The sequence below is a fragment of the Trichechus manatus genome, unplaced genomic scaffold (genome assembly GCF_000243295.1).
Source record: "Trichechus manatus latirostris isolate Lorelei unplaced genomic scaffold, TriManLat1.0 scaffold00124, whole genome shotgun sequence".
Taxonomy (NCBI): domain Eukaryota; kingdom Metazoa; phylum Chordata; class Mammalia; order Sirenia; family Trichechidae; genus Trichechus; species Trichechus manatus.
This window is the reverse complement of record NW_004444060.1, coordinates 6568039-6587438: the sequence shown is the minus strand read 5'-3', so window position 1 is coordinate 6587438 and position 19400 is coordinate 6568039. Positions and strand designations below refer to the sequence as shown.

The 19400-nt window shown below is 36.4% G+C and overlaps 1 protein-coding gene across 2 annotated transcripts in view; it reads right to left on the bottom strand.

The window, feature by feature from the left end:
* The window catches only part of CDH12 (cadherin 12), a 541757-nt gene that overhangs the window by 111372 nt on the left and 410985 nt on the right, over positions 1 to 19400 (bottom strand). The window contains exons 4-5 of one of the 2 annotated variants that reach the window (XM_004384606.3): positions 17438 to 17557; positions 6337 to 6504 (exon numbers count right to left, since the gene is read on the bottom strand). In XM_004384606.3, coding sequence (XP_004384663.1) covers positions 6337 to 6504; positions 17438 to 17557 — 288 coding nt within the window. The remainder of the gene's footprint in view (positions 1 to 6336; positions 6505 to 17437; positions 17558 to 19400) is intronic. The other variant, XM_023738882.1, reaches the window with a different exon arrangement.

The following is a 19400-nucleotide window of genomic DNA, read 5'->3' as shown; positions in this document are numbered from 1 at the left end:
TTAATAGATATCACTTAACACCCGTTAGTTTAGTCACACGTCTCTGGTATTTGCTTCAGAGTAATTGCCACCATCTCCTCTTTTCTACCTCTTCACCTAGAAAAACTTATTGGAGACAATGATAAAATCAATAATTTGGCCTTCGATTCACCCACATGCCGTTACATGTTGAGGGTGTTGTCAGTTACTTGCACGTGGTGTGCAGCTAGGCAGATGCTCATAGCCAGAATCTCCAGGTATACTGGGAGCCCTGGTGCGCAATGGTGATGCATTTGGCTGTTGACCATAAGGTTGGCTGTTCAAACCCACCTATTGGCTCTGTGGGAGAAAGGCCTGACACTCTGCTCCTGTAAAGATGACAGCTTAGAAAACCCTACTGGGAGGTTCTACTCTGTCACATGGGATCATTATAAGTCAAAAATCGACTCAATGACACCCAGCAACAATACAACAAAACAAACTAAATCATGCCCTACAATAACAAAGGAAGATTGTGATAGGAACTGAGGTAATCCTTCTCACCCTAATTAGGCAATTTGTTGGGCAACAGAGCACCTTCTGTGAACCAAACACCAGGAAATATTTTCTTCTCTCATGTGATTTAATGATTGTGGGTATATATATTTAATATATATAAGTTTTATGTGCATGCTGATGGTATATATATAAACTTACATTAAAGGAATCTATATCTTTTGGAGGTCAATGCTACTCATCCCCATGGCAATCAAACATTGGGGCCCTGGCAGAGTCTGAGGGTACATTTCCTATAGCTTGATTTGCATGACTTTTGTAATTCAATTAGCCTTTAGCTCTTTATTTAACAAAAAAAAAGAGTTGCTGTCAAGTCAATTCTAACTCATAGCCACGCCGTATGTTGCAGAGTAGAACTGTACTCCATAGGGTAGAACTGCACTCCATAGCTGTGACCTTTTGGAGGAAGCATGTTTCCAGGCCTTTCTTCCAACTCACCACTGGGCGCGTTTGAATCATCAACCTTTTGATGGGTAGCAAAACAGTTACCCATTTGCTCCATCCCAGGCCCCAACTCTTTAGAAGGACTTATTTTATGGATTTTGAGTCCTGCTGGCGCATTGGGTAAGCGTTTGGCTGCTAACTAAAAGCTCAGCAGTTCAAATCCACCACCAGCTGCTTGGAAATCCTATGGGGCAGTTCTACTCTGTCCTATAGGGTCACTATGAGTCACAACCTATTCTAAAGTAGTGGGTTTGTTTGTTTGGTTGGTTTATTTATGGGTTTAGGGGCCCTGGTAGCACAATGGTTAAGCACTCCTCTGCTAACCAAAAAGGTCAGTGGTTCACACCCACCAGCCCCTCTGGGCAAGCAAGATGTGACAGTTTGCTCCTGTAAAGATTTGTTATTGTTATTTTTAGGGGCCATCGAGTAGATTCCGACTCATAGTGACCGTATGTACGATGAAAGGAAACACTGCCTCGTCCTGTGCCATCCTCACAATCATTGTTATGCTTGAGCCCATTGTTGCAGCCACTGTGTTAATCCATCTCACTGAGGGTCTTCCTCTTTCTTGCTGACCCTCTACTTTACCAAGCATGATATCCTTCTCCAAGGACTGATCCCTCCTGATAAGATGTCCGAAGTATATGAGACCTAGTCTTGTCATCCTTGCTTCTAAGGAGTATTCTGGTTTTACTTTCTCCAAGATAGATTCATAAAGATTTATAGCCTTGGAAACCCTATGGGGTAGTTCTATTCTGTCCTATGGGGTCGCTATGAGTTTGAATTCACTTGACCACAACAGGTTTGATTTTGGAATCTTCTTAGAACAATAATTAATGTTCTATTCTCTGCATTTGAGTTCCTCTATCTTACAAGTACCAGAGCGCTGGTGGCAAAGTGTTTAAGCTTTTGACTGCTAACCAAAAGTTTAGCAATTGGAATCCACCAGCCTCTCCTTGGAAACCTTATGGGGCATTTCTACTCTGTCCTATAGGGTCACTATGAGTTGGAATCGACTCAGTGGCAACGGGTCCGATTTTTAGTTTTTATCTAACAATGGTTTTATAATTATATTGAAAGAGAATTCAATAATTATATTGAAAGAGAGAGGAAAAAAATTCCATTATATTTCCTAAAAATTAAGTTATTTTTACCCACTGTTGTATAGGGAGTACTTTATTTCACTTAAGTCATTTCAATATTCATTACAAAATTATTATTTAGAAGGAAGACGCTGAGTGAGAGAAGCATGGATATTTTGTGGAATATGAACTTACTACATCACTTAATTAATTTAATCCCATAATGTATAGTTTAGACTAGCTTATTCGATGGTTTTGTCATTTAAAATTCCAGTAATGGAAACCATTGGCATCTCTCTGTAGCTTATTTTTAACAGGTGTACATCTTCTACATATATACTTGATTGTAGTAAATGAATGCAAATACTTCCTATATGATAATATAGAATGTATTTGCAAAGAAAATATATTTTCTTTTTATGACTAAAGGTAGAGGTCTTTTAACATGCCATATATTATCTCTTTTTCTGGAAAAATATTTCTGTCTGTGTTTGTGGAAAGCTGTTTTCTATGGTACATTTTGGGCTAAACACAGACATTAAATACTGACTGCTACTCAAGAGGGAGTATGGTAAAAAGTTAGGGTTCTAAGGTCACTGTCTAAATTACATCTTTGTTCTACCACCTAGTGGCTGTGTGACTTTGGACAACTTACTTAACGTTTCTTAACCTTGCTATTTTATTTCTAAAACTGTTGTAATACCTTTCAGTTTTTGGTACAATTAAGTGGGAATATACATGCAAATCACTTTGCAAAGTGCAATAGCTAATAGACAGTGTCATTGTCACTATCATCACATCAAATTGGCAAGTTATTCTGATATTTCAGGATCCATCTGTTTCACAGCACCAAATAAAGAAACAAGCCACTTACACATGTATCACATACATACAGGAGCTATTCATTTTCATAGTTTCTTTTTTTTGTCTGTAACATATTTATAGAAGGAAATGAATAGAAATGGGTGATTAACAATGTCACATATCATATGCACACACACAAAGCTAAAACACATTAGGATTAATAAATTTTAAGGGATTATAATGTGCTTCTGTAAGCAATGAGTACTTCATGAAGTTCGTCTGAAGAAAATTTTTTATTGTTGTATGTTTGTTTTTCGGCATCATTGCTTATCAGGCATGAACAAATATAGCTAGCTGTGGGGAATTTCCTTTTATGTCATGTGTGTATGAATATGTTTTCTTGTCTTTTACATTCAAAAGGGTATTATTTCAGTTTTGTAATTTATGTCACAGTTATAGTTTAATTGCTCCACGAGTGATATTTCTGCTAAAGTGGGAATTGCATTCTAAAAGATGGATTTTCTGTTTTTAGTTTTTTTTTTTCTTTTCCACTGAGGATGTAATGTAAAATGACAAGAGAGTGAAAGGACTTGACACGAACACGTGCAAAATTTCAGGGGAAGTAATTTTTTCTTCTTGCAGAATGTGAAAATCCTCTTCTTTCTTATGATTCAAAATTATTTCCCAGCTGTAAACTGTATTCTGAAACTATATCCTGAATCTGCATGTAACACATGCAGAAAAATCATTTGATCACAGTGATTCACTTGATATATTATTTCTGCTCATCATGTCTCTGTTTACAAATGAGGACAATTCAACATATCTCATGATTTTTCAAGAATATGTTCTAAAAACTATGGCTTTATAGTGCCAGGTAAACTAGAAAAAATTTAAGCTTCAGAGTTAAGAAAATTGTCGCTTCATTGTGTGATCTTGGGCAGGTTATTTAATCTCCTTAAGCCTCAGTTTTCTTAACAGTAAAATGTGAAGAATACTGATCGCAGAGCGTTGTTGTGAGAAGGAAATAAACAAAGATAAGTTCCCGAAACAGCACGTAGAGGCTCTAAATTTTCATTTCCCTTCTCTCCCACGATTTCTGGTCTCATCTAGCTGTTCTTGTTAGCTGTCATCCAGTTGGCCTGACTCATGGATACCCCAACTACATTGAGATTAACACATTGTGAGCCATAGGGTTTTCAGTGGTTGATTTTTGAGAAATAGACTGTCAGGCCTTTCTTCCAAGACTGGCTTAGTCTTGAAGCTCTTATGAAACTTGTTCACCATCGTAACAATACACAAACCTCCACTGACAGACAGTTGGTGACTATGAAGAGGTGCATTGGTCGACAGCCAAACCCAGTTCTCCTGCATGGAAGGCAAGAATTCTACCACTGAGCCACCAGTGAATCACCACTGCATCCAAGTGTGCACCAGAATGGAGACCTTAGACTTACAGATTCAGCGTTGATTAAATCCTATACAAGCTTATTGTTGTGTCTGTTCCTCTTTCCACTAGTAGGTGAAACTAGACATGATCTATCTGTTTGTGTGGGACTTGGTCACACCATCTTGATTACTAAACACACTCCAATTTCTACATCATTAAGGAATTTGCATTTTCCTCTGCCTCAGCCTATTTGTCAGTAGCCCTGCCAAACATTTATAAGCCACCCTTCATCCATACTCACAAGGGTTGGATATTTCCACTGTGATGTTTTTGATTTGATTTTTTTTTTTGGTCCCTTATATGACAAGCATCAGTAGCAGTATGACACTACCACCCTTGTGAATGAGAACATTGACACTGCCTAGGGAATATTTCACATGCTCTAGATTGAATATTTTCTATAACCAAACAAAAACTAAACCTGTTGCCATTGAGTCGATTCCAACTCATGGTGACCTCGTGTACTACAAGTAGAATTGAGATCCATAGGGTATTCATGGCTGTAATGTGTATGGAAGCAGTCAGCAGGGCTTTCTTTTGCAGCTCTGCTAAGTGAGTTCAAGCCACCAGCCTTTCAGTTGACAGCCCAGCACAAACATTTTGCACTGCTCAGGAACTGTTTCTATAACCACAAAACCCAGAATGGTACCTGAGTTTATGCCACATTTTATATACAAGTAATCTCCCATACTGTCTTCCTCAACTAGCTATTTCAGTTTGCCACATTTAAGTAATGGAAAAAAAAAAGTGCTTTTAGAGTTAGGAACATATCTTTATCAATGTCATATGCTACCGAATCAAATGCATTGTTTCCCTTTTAATATTTATTCTTCTTAATTATCTTTTTGTCTCCGTTAATAGCAAAGTAAGGAAAAGTTTCGTTCTAAGACTCTCTGTATTATTAATCATATCATATCTTATAACAGCCATTCGCCATATCCATTCCATTTCCTAAAGCACGAGGGTTTCTAATTGCCACTCAACATTTGGCAATTAGACTGTCTGGTCATTAAGAAAAATATTTCTATAAAGAAAATATAGATTGATGATTTGAAGAAGAAAATGACAGAGTGGTTCCTGAAGTAATAAATATGGAAAATCATAGAGATAAAGAAATTTAAAAAGTCCATTTAATTAAATACTCTCAGTAGTACACCCCTTATTAGATAAACTCATAAAATCATTTTGTTTTTAACTGTTCATGCAAATGAGTACCTAGTGTTATCATCAGCTTCCATTTAAAACCAGTGAGATAGACATTCAGCATCTGTATTGTAAGTCCTAGGAACACTGAAATAAAGCTTGACGATGTACCAGGAATCGACTAGGTACTGATTGGTGTTAAATGTAACATCACAAAAGAAAACAAGATGTTACATAAGTCAGAAGCACTCATTTTCAATAAGAAACACAGTTACAGAGAAGATACAGGTGTGAATCATGCTGTTATCATGGAAACTGTATCAATTTTCACATATTGCAAAACTAAAATGAAATAACCAGTCAGAAGTAATGTAAATAGTATCAAGGTAATATCATCTGACATTGACATGAAAGGCATAAAAGTGGTTCAGCACTTATGATCACTGAGGAGAAGACAGATAATTCTTAAGCTAATTACGTGATATAAACAAGATAGGGTGGCATACATATTATAAATATGCTGGCATTAAATTGAATAAAAATACATGTTAATATGACTTTTTCAATTAATAAGAAGTTAGAGCAAGATCCTAACATATTGTAAATATTTTACTTTAATATGCACTGGTAGCATGAGAACCAGTGTTTAATTATTGGCAATTTTTTATTATTTTCTATTAAAATGATACTGCACATGATACATGATTCTGATTAAAACTTTAAATTTTGAAGGCATTTAAACTTTATCCATTAGTTTCTGTTTCCTACAGACCAAAAGTATCTAGAAAATGATTACAGTTTCTAGAACATTCAAAGACATAACAAGGGAAAAAATTAAAAAGCTGCACTAATTTAGACTTAATAAGAACGAAAACCTACTTTTGGGGAATCGAGGTGGATTGTCATTGACATCAGTGAGGGTAATGTTGACAATTGTGGTTCCAGCTAATCCTCCCAGTTGTCCACCCATATCCTTGGCTTGGATGAGCACTTGGTATTGTTCTTTGACTTCCCTGTCCATGTTCGGCAAAGCTGTTCTAATAACACCTTAAGTGGAAAAGATAATAATAAAATATAAATATCACATTGTGTTTTCCAAAATAAAGTTCTCTGCAACTAGAAAATTATTCTATCTACATTTGCTAACAAAGACACACTAACAAAAACTGTGTACTTTTTCAAAAGTAAAAAGTCCAAAATGTCCAATGATTAGGGCATAATTAAATATGTTATGGTAACAATCATATATGAAAATGCTAGGTTTCTCAGTGAAGAACAAGATTAAAGAACGATATACCCACTCAAAATTCATGAAGTCAACCAAGTTAGAAACATTTATATAGCAGATTCTATCTTTATAAGAAAGAAAAAAAATTGAAAAATAGATGAAAAATGCATACTAAAATTTTTAAGCAGTTACTCTGATGTATGATTTCTAATTATTTCCATTTTTTCGTTCTTATTTTCATTTTCTATGGTAGATATACTACTTCTCTAATTTTCTTTGAAAGCATTAAATATCTCTTTTATATATTTTATTTTGTCTTTCAGGATACCTCTTAATTATTCTAGCTGCAGATTTTTCACTTAGATTTCATTAAGCTTTGCCACTGAAGAGACCTCATCTCTCTTGTCACCAAGTTATCCTAGCAGCTAGGAACCCATTGCTCTCAAGCTGATTCTGATAATGGCAACCCCATGAGTTTTATAGAGCAAAACTGCTCCACAGGTTTTTCCTGGCTATACTCTTTACAGAAGTAGATTGCCAGGCCTTTCTTCCACAACCACTGGGTATGTTTGAACTGTCAACTTTTTAGGTTAGTAGTGGAGCACAAACCATTGTAACACCAAGGGACCTTGGCATGTAGAAAAGTGTTTACTATATGGAAGTAACTCAATAAGTATGACAGACTGACTTACTGAATAAATGAGTGAGTGCATTTATACATAAATAAATTTACAATCATGAATCTTATAGTATATATATAATTACAAATCCTACTCATATTTTCTGTCTTCTTGTCCAAGTTGTAAAAACTAATTTATAATACATATTTATTCACAGTGGAATAACTAAAACCTTCTGGGTTTCTTTCTAGTAAAATTATCAATAAATTTTATACCAAAGTTCAATCTATAGCCAATGGTTTTATGGAGAGACTGTAGAGCATTTGTCTTTAAATTCACATGGCTTTAATAGTATTGATTCTTAAATAAAGTAGCATACATGAATAAAAAATATAATATTAACCATCAACACAAATATAAAGCATACAAATAACAAACCCAATATACATACCCATCTTATCTATAATTTCCACTATTTATTTAACAAATGGAGTCCCTGGGTGGTGCAAAGGGTTAACATCCTCAGCTGCTAACTGAAAGGTTGGAGGTTCGAGTCCACCCAGAGATACCTCAGAAGAAAGGCCTGGTAAAGTTCTTCAGAAAAATTAGCCACTGAAAACTCTATGGAGAACAGTTCTACTCTTGACACACAAGGGATCACCATATTTTGGAGTCGACTCTAGTTCAACTCTTTTTCTTTTTTCTCTTTCGTTTTTTTTTTTTAATTTAAGAAATGCCATTCTGTTGCTAATTCAGATATAACAACAATCTGAGATTTCTTCTAACCCTTGGCAGAAAATTGTCACAGGGAAGGTTAGCTTCATTCTGGCCACTGCTGCTTAATTCCCATATTGGTGCCGATTTCCTTTTAGTTCAATGTTTGTGTTCTTTAGTCAGCTCGGTTTCTGCTGCTTTCTTTCACAGTCTTTTAAGTTTCTTCATGTCTGCATTTCAGTATCTTGACCCTATCTGTCTTAAGCTAGGAAATTCCTGCCTGCCTTATCGCATTCATTTTCTAGATAAATGCCTGGGTTTGACTCATCTGCATGCTGTCTTGTCCTGTTTTTGACCAAGATTTATCAATCTATTATTACTCATTTCATTTTCAATGTGAAAATATTATAAGACAGATGCTTTCGTCCCCTCCCCCATCCATGTCCTGAAGAATCATCTATATTTCCTCTTTCCCTCAGTAGTTTTTTGTTTGTATGCCCATTTCTCTCTTCACAAAAGCCTCTATCCCTGTCTAGCCCCAAGCCCCCCTCCACTTCCTCTGGAGCTAATACCTGGAGGGATAAATCCAGGCCTTATTTTAATTTATTCTTAATGAAATCTTGGAAGAATACAATATTTTTGTTGTTGTTGCTGTTGGCTGTCAATAGAAGGAAAATAAATTTGCTTCGACTCAAATCCAAGAGATTAGGACCAGCACTACATCTCCTTAAGCGTTTAGGGGCTGATAAGTAGGTGGATGGCTTATTCTTTACTCACTGAGGATTAGCCCAAAGGAGCACACTGCCACCAGTCTGTTCCCGATAAAGCAGCCATAATGGTAAGATTAGAGCATAAACCAGGTCCCGGTGCTCCTCTGCTCTGAAATCCTCAGAGGCCGTTCACATCACTCGGAATAAAGTCCTCACGCAATGTCTGCCTTCCTACTTAACGCTCTGATATTATCTTCTGCTTTTCCTGCCTTCACTCACTGCAGCTTTGCCTGCTCTCTTCCCTCTGCCTGATATGTTCTTCCTGAAATATACTCATGAATAACTCCCCCGTTGTTGCTGTGAGCTGCCGTGTTGTCGACTCGTTTCCAACTCATAGTGACCCTCTGCACAACAGAACAAAACACCGCCCATTCCTGCGTCATTCTCACAATTGCTGCTATGCTTGAGCCCGTTGTTGCAGCCATGATGTCAAGCCGTCTTGCTAAGGATCTTCCTCTTTTTTTGCTGATAACTCCCCTACTTTCTTCATATCTTTTCTCACAGTCTTCTTAAGATTTTGTTGGTCATTCTATCTAAAATGCCATAATGAGTTAGTTTCCTATTGCGGCTGTAACAAGTTACCAGACTTTTAGTTGCCTAAAGCAACACTAATTTATCTTACAGTTGTGGGGATGAGAAATCCAGCATGGGTCTAATCAGCCTAACATCAAGGTGTAGGCAGGGGTATTTTCCTTTCTGAATGTGCTAGGAGAGAATTTGCCTCATCTTTTCCACCTTCTAGAGGTGGCTTGAAAACCCTGGTGGCATAGTGGCTAAGAGCCACAGCTGCTAATCAAAAGGTCAGCGATTCAAATCCACCAGGCGCTCCTTGGAAACCCTATGGGGCAGTTCTACTCTGTCCTATAGAGTTGCTATGAGTTGGAATCGACTCCACGGCAACTGGTTTTTGGTTAGAGGTGGCTTATACTCCGAAGCTTGTAGCCTCTTCCTCCATCTTCTAAGGCAGCACTATAGCATGTTTAATTCTCTCTCTGACTTTGACTCTGACTTTCTTACCTCCTTTTCTCACTTAAATGGACTGTTGTTATTACATTGGACCCATCCATTCCAGGAAAATTGCCTCAGTGAAAGGTCAGATGATTAACAACCTTAATTCCATGTGCAACCTTAGTGCTCCCTTCTCATGTATCATAACATACTCACAGGTTTTGGAGATTAAGACATGTAGTTTTGGGGGTCCATTATTCTGCCTACCACATATACCTGACCCCAACATTTTATGTCCTCTTTCTCTGCTTTATCAGTTGCTCCTTAGTCCTTCTTGCTATTTCAAACACTGTATATTTTCTTCTTATTGTTATTGTTATTTTCTGTATACCTAAATGGAGTGTATATTCTAGAAGGCAGGACATTTTGTCTTTACTTGTTCATTCCTGCAGAATTTCTAGTGCTAGAAGAATGTTGGGCATATAGTAGTCACTCAATAAGTATTAATAAATTCAATGAATTAACAGACAATAAAAGCCCTGGTGGTGAGTGGTTAAGAACTATGGCTACTAACCAAAAGGTCAGCAGTTTGAGTCCACCAGCCGCTCCTTGGAAATCCTATGGGGCAATTCCACTCTGTCCTTTGAGGTAGCTATGAGTCAGAATCAGTCGATGGTGATGGATTTTGTTATTAGCTAGAATAAACACATGGAAAATGAGCATATATGCTTCAAGGGAGCAGTGGTGATTCAGTGGCAGAATTCTCTTTTTCCGTGCAGGAGTTCTTGTTGTTCGGTGCTGTGTAGTCAGTTCCAATTCAAAATGAACCCATGGGACATAATAGAACTGCCCCGTAGGGTTTTCTTGGCTGTAATCTTTACCAACGCAGATTACCAGGTCTTTCTCCAGTGGAGTGGCTGGGTGGGTTCGAACTGCCAATCTTCTAGTTACCAGAGGAGTGCTAAACCATTTGTGCCTCCAAGACTCCTTCCATGCAGGAGACTTGGGTTCAATTCCCAGCCAATACGCCTCATGTACAACCGCCACCCATCTGTCAGTGGAGGCTTGCATGTTGCTATGATGCTAAACAGGTTTCAGCCGAACTTCTGAATATTAACCCATGAAAATCCTATGGTTCACCACAGTCAGCTTTGCAACTGATCATGGGGATGATGCAGGACTAGTCAATGCTTCCATTCATTGTGCATATCAAGAGACATTAGACTTAATCTATCAGTATTAATCCTGGTTATTATTGATCACAATAAACATGATATTATTTAAATAATGCTAGTATAGATCTATGTATATTATAACTGGTATATTATGAGTAAAATTTGATTAAAGATTATTTATACACCTGAAGAAGATACCTCTTAGTAGATCATAGACTCAGTGTTGCTCAAGTCATAGTTAACCTTTCCTGATAAGGATTTGGAGGAAGCATTAAGGGGGGAGAAAAAAAAAGCACAAGTCTGTTAAGAAGAGCCAATCATGGCAGGATAAATTAAAAAAAAATTATAGTGGAAGACTGTAAACTTAACTTTAGCATTGACAATATGAGTTTCTGTTTTCAACTGCACAGTTAAATTTTATTAAAAACAGTTATAAGAGATTCACTTTCTTGTAGCAGTTTATATAAAAAAATACTAAATTTTATTTTATTGTAGTGTTAAGTTAGCTTAAAATATGAAATGATTTTTTTAAATGCTCATGTGTTCTTAAACAATATTAATAAAAATATTTTGTCCATCATTCCACAAATGAGCTATATGAATTTGCTTTTTTATTTTGCCAAGAATGTATTTTGAGGACAAACGAGTTATAAAGATATTACCTTCGGTATGGAAGGGAATTTAGAGATTATACAATCCAATAGCCTACCTACACCATACCTTGATTACTCTTGAGGGCCCAGGGGTTGCTACCTGAGTTCCTTCCTCAGGGAGAGTTCACCTCTCGCCTCCAGCTGTATCTGATGGCCTGTAGAAGCCCTCTATGAATCATCTACTCGCACCCTACAAAACTCTAATGTAACCTTCTAAGGACTTGTGACCTCCCCCTAAAAGACAGCAATCTACTTTAGGATCTATTCGATCTCAGTATCCTGGGACCTAGGAAAGCATGTGTTGCATCATAGATTGTAAAAAAAAAAAAAAAAAATTGTGCATCAAATGAATTAATAATTAAATCCAGCACCAGCAGCTCATCTCTCATCATCTTTTTAACACTTCCAGTAATGTGAAGCTCACCATCTCATGAGACATCTCTTTTATTTACAGGCAAGTCTTAACATCTTTTTTTATATAAAGACAAAATCCTTTCTCCTTGTTTTCCTCTGGAGGAAGCCAGAGTATAGCTAGTTCTTCTTCTACATGACAGTTCTACAACTGTCTCAAGGCATGTATCACATCTCCCTGGAGTATTTTCCTTTCAAGGCCAAACACTCTTAGTTCTTTCTGCTGACGTGTGCATTCCAGTATTTCTAGAAATAAGGCAAATGGAGTTCACACAGAGTTCTCGGGAAGTGTGACAAGGCAGAATACAAGGATATCATTGTCTGCAGTGCATTTCTAAGTGTGCAATGTTTGCCACACATATGGAAAATATTCACAGAATTGCTAGCACCGTGTTTTATTTTATCATAATTATTAAGTGTCTATTTCTTGACACATTTACTTTACTTGCAGTTAGTACCTATTGATTTCCTTGCCCTTGTTATGTTCATAATCAGTCCTTGTCTTCATGCTCCCTGGCAATCCATTCACGCATGGAAAAAGTATCAAAGGAGCACCTACTTTGTATAGCCAAGCACTCTTTGGCTTTGTCCTCGAACCCCTAAACTCTAACTCTCTCCCCAGCACCAACTGCAGTGTGCGAATTCTGCACAATTTTATTCTGCATTAGTTATCAAACAATTTTATTCTGCATTGTTTATCAAAAGCATTTTCAAGCCATAAAACATTATAAGTATTTATATAGTATTATGAATTATTGACTCAAAGTACAAAATCTGACTCAGGCTTCAATTTTAGTATGGGGCTTTAATGCAACAACAAACTTTTAAAGACCCACAAGAATAAATATCAGTAAGGATATGAGAGGATTCATTTAGGTCATGGATTTGAAGATTATTATCTTGGAATGAAAGGAGATAACAGACTCAAAGAGCAAAAATATTGAGAAGGTTCCAGTCATGTCAGCAACCCTTAGCAAATTCTTCTGCTAGATGAGGATCTAGAAGGTTCTGGGAGAGGACCACAGAGTATGTAATATGGGGTGATTGAATGGATAAAAAGGAGGGGAAAAAAAAGTAACTTAAGCCACTCCGTTTTCACCCAACTCTTTTCCTATAAATTCCAGAATTATATGTACAAATAAGAAAAATAAAAACTTGTAAAGACCATATTGTTTTCTACAATGCACATAATTTAAAAGATATTGTGATACAATGGTATTGTATTTTTGAAAGTGGACGTCAGATCATTTAGAAAAATATAACATATCATTTGCCACATGATGCAAAAAAATAGCAATATCCAGTTAATTACATCAGACTACTTATTTGAAATCATTTAGGCAATAAGTTAAGAAAGTTATAAAGGAATGTGTAGTAACGTTTATTTCTCTAAATGAAATAACTCTTAAGAATGCTGTGAAGACATTTCGCGTCCTGATTTCATGTGCTAAACCAAAGATAGCAATGTCTACTAATTAATGTTTACATTTTGAAGTTTTAAATAACATTTATTGATCATGTGCGGCATATAAACAAATATACTGAAATTTATATTCAGAGCAAATAATTTCACAGTTAAAGCAAATAAATTTCCAAATTAGTCAGTTTTAAAGAGAACTGTTATTTCTGGGCTTATTTCATATATGTATCCATTTACACTGTTGAGAAATAAGCTCACTGTATCCACTTGAATAGAGATAATAGTAATGTTTGTGAAACAGCAATATCAGTAAGGAAATCTTTTTTATTTTCTCATTTCAATGAATAATGAATGAAATTTTAATCCCTTCATAAATATTTTGGCATTAGAACTTTTGATGACAATCTTCCTTTAAGAATTGTAGTAAACTGTATTCTATATTCAAATGTGGGAAAAAAGTAGATGAAATTAGTTTTCATGCATTTTATTTAATAACAGCAAAAGGAAGCTATATGGCTGGAACAAATGGAGACCATTTCTGAGAACTTACAGTTATCCTTGATTTTTTATTTATTCTAATCTACCACAAGGTGATAAATTCCACAAAAAGTCTTCTTAATGGTTTCTGTGCATGAAGAACTGGTTATTAATGAAGGGCCTCCTCATCCATTCTTTTCCTGTCTAGTGGTCTGAGGCATTGCTAGTATCAAGACTTCTGTCTCCAGTGAAAATCGGTGCTTCAAAAAATCTATTACATAGTTTATGCCAGAACTGTTTCACCATTATTTCTAAATAATAAGCGTCATATGAAAAATTGAAATACAAAATTATAAAAGCCATATTATCTCTAGACATACTCTCTGGTAAAAGAACGCTATCTAAAGGCATTAGGATTTAGCTAAAGTTGATATTGGCCAAGTAAAGTTAACGGGAGAGCTTGAGTTTCAACTCATGTAATTGTTGCCTGTCAGAGTACTAATTTGCCTGTAGTAATTATATTTTTAACTAGGCTTTCTGCTTAATCTTTAAACTGTGTAATTTTTTGCTGGTTTTTAGTTAGATGTTTGCTCCATAGTAGTTATTTGACCAATATTAAACCCTTAACCTTTCCCCTCCCACTCATTCTGAGTATATACACTCACCTAATCCATAGAGTTAATCACTGCAGCCCAGTAAGGGTACTCTAACATTAAATATCTCCCTTCATTGATCTCTATACACTCTCTTTCTTTCTTCCTTTCTGCCTGAGGAGTGCTTTTTGGAAGTAGAAGAGATCTATGAGTCACATATCACCCATACATCAGATTTTGGTCAGATTATCAACTATGGTGAATTTGGAAAAGATAGCTAATTATTTATGAAAAAAAAATAACTTATGGTGTCTCAATCTGAGAAGGTTATATAAAATTTTTGATCGTTTCTTTTCTTTTTTTTTTTTGCCTATACTTTCTGCCTGGCATCCAAACCTTGTTAATTCTGATGGGACTTTCTACCATCATAAAATTCATTACTTCACTGAACAACTTCCCCAAACTCTCTCCTCTCCATTTTTTTTTCTTTTCCAACAAATGTATGTATACACTTTTCAAACAGTTAAAACAACAACAAAAAACTTCCTTAATGATGATATTGCCAAACAGTTAACATCCTGTCGTACTTCTTCAAAAGTAGCTTATGTTGTAGGTGTAATTTCCCCATTGCACGCTCAGTCTTAACATTACACAGTCTGGATTCTGGCCCCCAGTCTTCTCTGCAAACCTACGGAGCTTCTTTATCCCAAACCACTCTGGAATCTCTGCAGCACTGATGCTCTCATTCAATATTCTATCCTTCTTAAACGCTAACTTTTTGAAGTTTACATGAGAAAACAACTCCCTGCTATTCTCCTTTAACTTTCCATTTACTTTTGTCCCCTCACTGGGCTGGAGGGGAGGGTAAGAAGTAGGAAGAGAATGACAAATTTAGTTGTCAGAAGGTTTTGCAGGCTCTACATTACCACTTTAGTTGAGAACTATCATTAGACTTTATGTTTTTTGGCAACATAAATATGTGGTTAATTATTTATTAGCATTAATAGGTGGTTCCAAAAACCCAAACCCATTGGCGTCGAGTAATTATAGCTAATCAGTATACCTGATTTTAGCACACACTTTCGGAGGAAGTATACGCTTTAAATACTTAGAGCATTTGTGTGTATTGTATCTGAAATGTATATGTTTCAAATTAACGTAAAAATTTAAATATTAGTTTCCAAATAATAAATAGGATTGGATTCAATCTGCAATAAAATATAATGTACTATATAAGAGTTGATAAAAATAATTGTCATTATGGAGTTTCTGCTTTAACTGTGACGTGGAACTCCTACTTTGATCATTGATCAAAGAAGGGCTAGGCAGAGAAATAGACAACTGTCATTGAGTCAACTCAAACTCATGGTGACTGTGTACAGCAGAATGAAATGTTTCCCTGTCCTCCACCATTGTCTTAGTCATCCAGTCCTGCTACAACAGAAATACCAGAAATGGATAGCTTTAACAAAGAGAAATTTATTTCTTCACAGTAAAGGAGGCTAAAAGTCCAAATTCAGGCCGTCAGCTCCAGGGGAAGGCTTTTTCTCTCTGTTGGCCTTCTTCTCTTCAGTGTTCCCCCAGACTAAGAGCTTCTCTGCGCAGGGACCCCAGTCCAAAGGAAGCTCTCTGCTCCTGGCACTGCTTTCTTGGTGGTATGAGGTCCCCCTATCTCTCTGCTCACTTCTCTCTTCTATATCTCAAGTGATTGCCTTAGGATACAATCCGATCTTGTAGACTGAGTCTCGCCTTACTAACGCAACTGCCGCTCATCCTCCCTCATTAACATCATAGAGACAGGATTTACAACATATAGGAAAATCACACAATACCAGGAATCATAGCCCAGCCAAACTGATACAGACATTTTTTGGGGGACATAATTCAATCCATGACAACCATCCTCACGATCGCTGATCACTGGCATGTTTGAGTACACCTCTCACTGAGGGTCTCCCTCCCTTCTGGCACTCTACTTCACCAAACATGGCATTGAGCCTTCCTGATGACGTATCCGAAGCAAGCGAATCAGACAATCTTCTGTTGTGATCCATAAGTTTTACACTGGCTAATTTTCAGAAGCAGATTGCCAGGCCTTTCTTTCTAGTCTGTCTTAGTCTGGAAGCTCTGCTGAAACCTGCCCATCATGGGTGACCCTGCTGGTATTTGAAATACTGGTGGCATAGCTTCCAGTATCACAACAGCATACAAGCCACCATAGTATGACAAACTGACAGACAAGTGGTAGAAAGAAGGGCTAAATCTCTTAAAAACTACTCAGAATTCAAAAATAGATTCTTTAAAAACAGAGGGAGCATTCATCTAAAGGGGAATACAAATCTCTCATGTGCATATCCTCGTGTCCCTTCTATGCCTCTCATATTGTATTTGAATTAGAATACTATAATTATTGTTATATTTTAATTTATAAATGGGGAAGGTTTAAAAAACTTAACCCAGATGAGTCAGTGTTCTAGGGTTTCAAGTTTGTCAATTCCCTCCTTTCCTCTACTACCAATGCAAGTCCATATTAACCCAGAACAACCACCTATAACCCTTGATATAAATATAGATAGAAAATTCTTGATTTTACTGCATGGTGATAAGGCTTATAAGTGAATATCATTGAACCCACCAAGAAAACCTGAAATCAAAATTTATTTTAGCCAGAAGAATCAAAAACCCAATTTACATAGGCTTTTGCAAATTTAAAGGAGGAGGTATGGAGAATTCCTGGCCAACAAATTTGAACTTTACAAATATACGTGAAATGGTTTATATTTACACAAAGCACCACCAAAGGGAAATAGTTTTGCAATGGCAAGGTAAGATCCTATCTTTCTTTGCTTAAGGAGTGGCACACTAAATCTTTATTGCTATATTACAATATATAACTCTCCATGCTGAGATTTAATTAAAGTTTAAATATTTGAAGGAGTGGTTATAGTGTTGTCTGTAATAAAAAATTTACCTGTCTTAGGATCAATAGAGAAATAAGGTTGTCCCTGGAGAATGCTGTAAACGACTCTGGCACTGTTCCCATAGGTTGGGTCATCTGCATCCGTGGCTTTGACCTGGAGCACATATGCACCTGGAAAATAAGACAAAAGTCTCTAGTATTTTTATTTTTACAGGGCCCAAGGTCATGTCTGTAATCTGCCTGACTTCATTTTCTTTTGGAATTGCTGCCACAAGTATGTGATGTCCTTGAGAATGATTTAACCATTACAGCCCAAATGGTGGGCAACAGTACAGCCGTGTGTACAAATGGCACATATCTTAAATATCTATTTTATAAGGGAATGTGTCCATTTCCAGCAGTAGGATCATTGACACCGAAATTCCACATTTTCTTTTTATTTATTCATACAAAAAAGAAAAGGTGGGCACTGCAAACACTAGCTAATCTGCTTATTGTTTTAATTTCATGGTTAGAATGTCAAAAGAGAAACTTACAAGGGTTAGAGGCTTACTGCATTTTAGAGAGTGCCAATCAATTTGCAATTGCAATTTTAAAATTTTAAAATAACTATGTAGTAGCATTAGGAAGACTTTAATTAGGGAAAGAACTTTTGACTCATTAAAGAACCATAACTAATTGCAAATATAGTTATGAGGAGCACACCCATATCTGAAGACAGAATTAATCCTAGTGTCCCTTGATATAGGAGCACAAGAAAGGCAATTCACACTAGCTCCATCATTTCCCTTTTCTTTCTTTCTCTCTGTCTCTCTCTTTTTTTTTTTTAACACTCAGGCATATTATTTATGTTCTAAGGGGAGAAGGACATCATGCTTGGTAGAGTAGAGGGTTAGCGAAGAAGAGGAAGACCCTCAACAAAATGGATTGGCACAGTGGCTGCAATAATGGGCTCAAGCATAACAATAATTGTGAGGATGGCACAGGACCAAGCAGTGTTTTGTTCTGTCGTATTTAGGGTTGCTATGAGTCGGGACCAACTCAATGACACTTAACAACAACAAGGGGAATGAGGAGGTTTTTTTTTTTTACCTGAATTTTCGTCATATGAACTAAAAATCACAAAGTCCTTGTTAAATTTTAAGTGAATATCTCTTCCTAAAATCCTGTTCTGTGTCATTACTGAGTTGATAACAAAGCATAATCAAAAATATCAAAACATGATACAGATAAAATAGATATCATGCTGATGGTTAGAAGGAAATCACTACTGAGCATGAAGAGAGCAAATACGCACCCAAAGTTATACACAGAACTGAGTGTTTCTCTTCTCTAAGAGATCTTCAGAATAACTACTCACTTTTGGGAAAGCAAGGTTGCCCGTTTCTATCCAGCTACTCATTCAGGCTTTTCTCATAAGGCAGTAGAAAATTGTCCAAAACAAAACCTCAAAGATATTTAATAAAAGCTAAGAGAACAAACCATCCCTTCACCACATTTTTTTCTTAATTTAATAAAGTGTTAGTGTAGTGACAAGAGTGAGAAATTATAACTTTCTGTAGACATTCAGTGCCAAATGCCATCTTTTAAGATGCTTTGATGAATTCTAGCAGTATGGACAGATGAAAAATATATTGTGTTTCAGCAGTCTTTCTCAGGAAAGGAAACCTCTGGAAGGAAAATAGGCAGACATTGCTAAGACATAAAGAGTAATAACATAGTATCCATCATCATCATCACTATCATAAGCACAAATATTCACACCATCATTAATAATTATATGGCAAATGTTTATTTCTGTGAGGCATTGGGTACTTGAATTAGGGATTCATTGAAACTATCTCTTTCTCTATAGCTGTAGAAATTAACAGTTTATCAAAAGTAAATTCTCCTCCTTGGTGAGTAGTGTCTGGGGTCTTAAAAGCCTGTGAGCGGCCATCTAAGATATTCCACTGGTCTCATCCCTTCGGGAGCAAGGGAGAATGAAGAGAACAGGATACAAGGAAAAGATTAA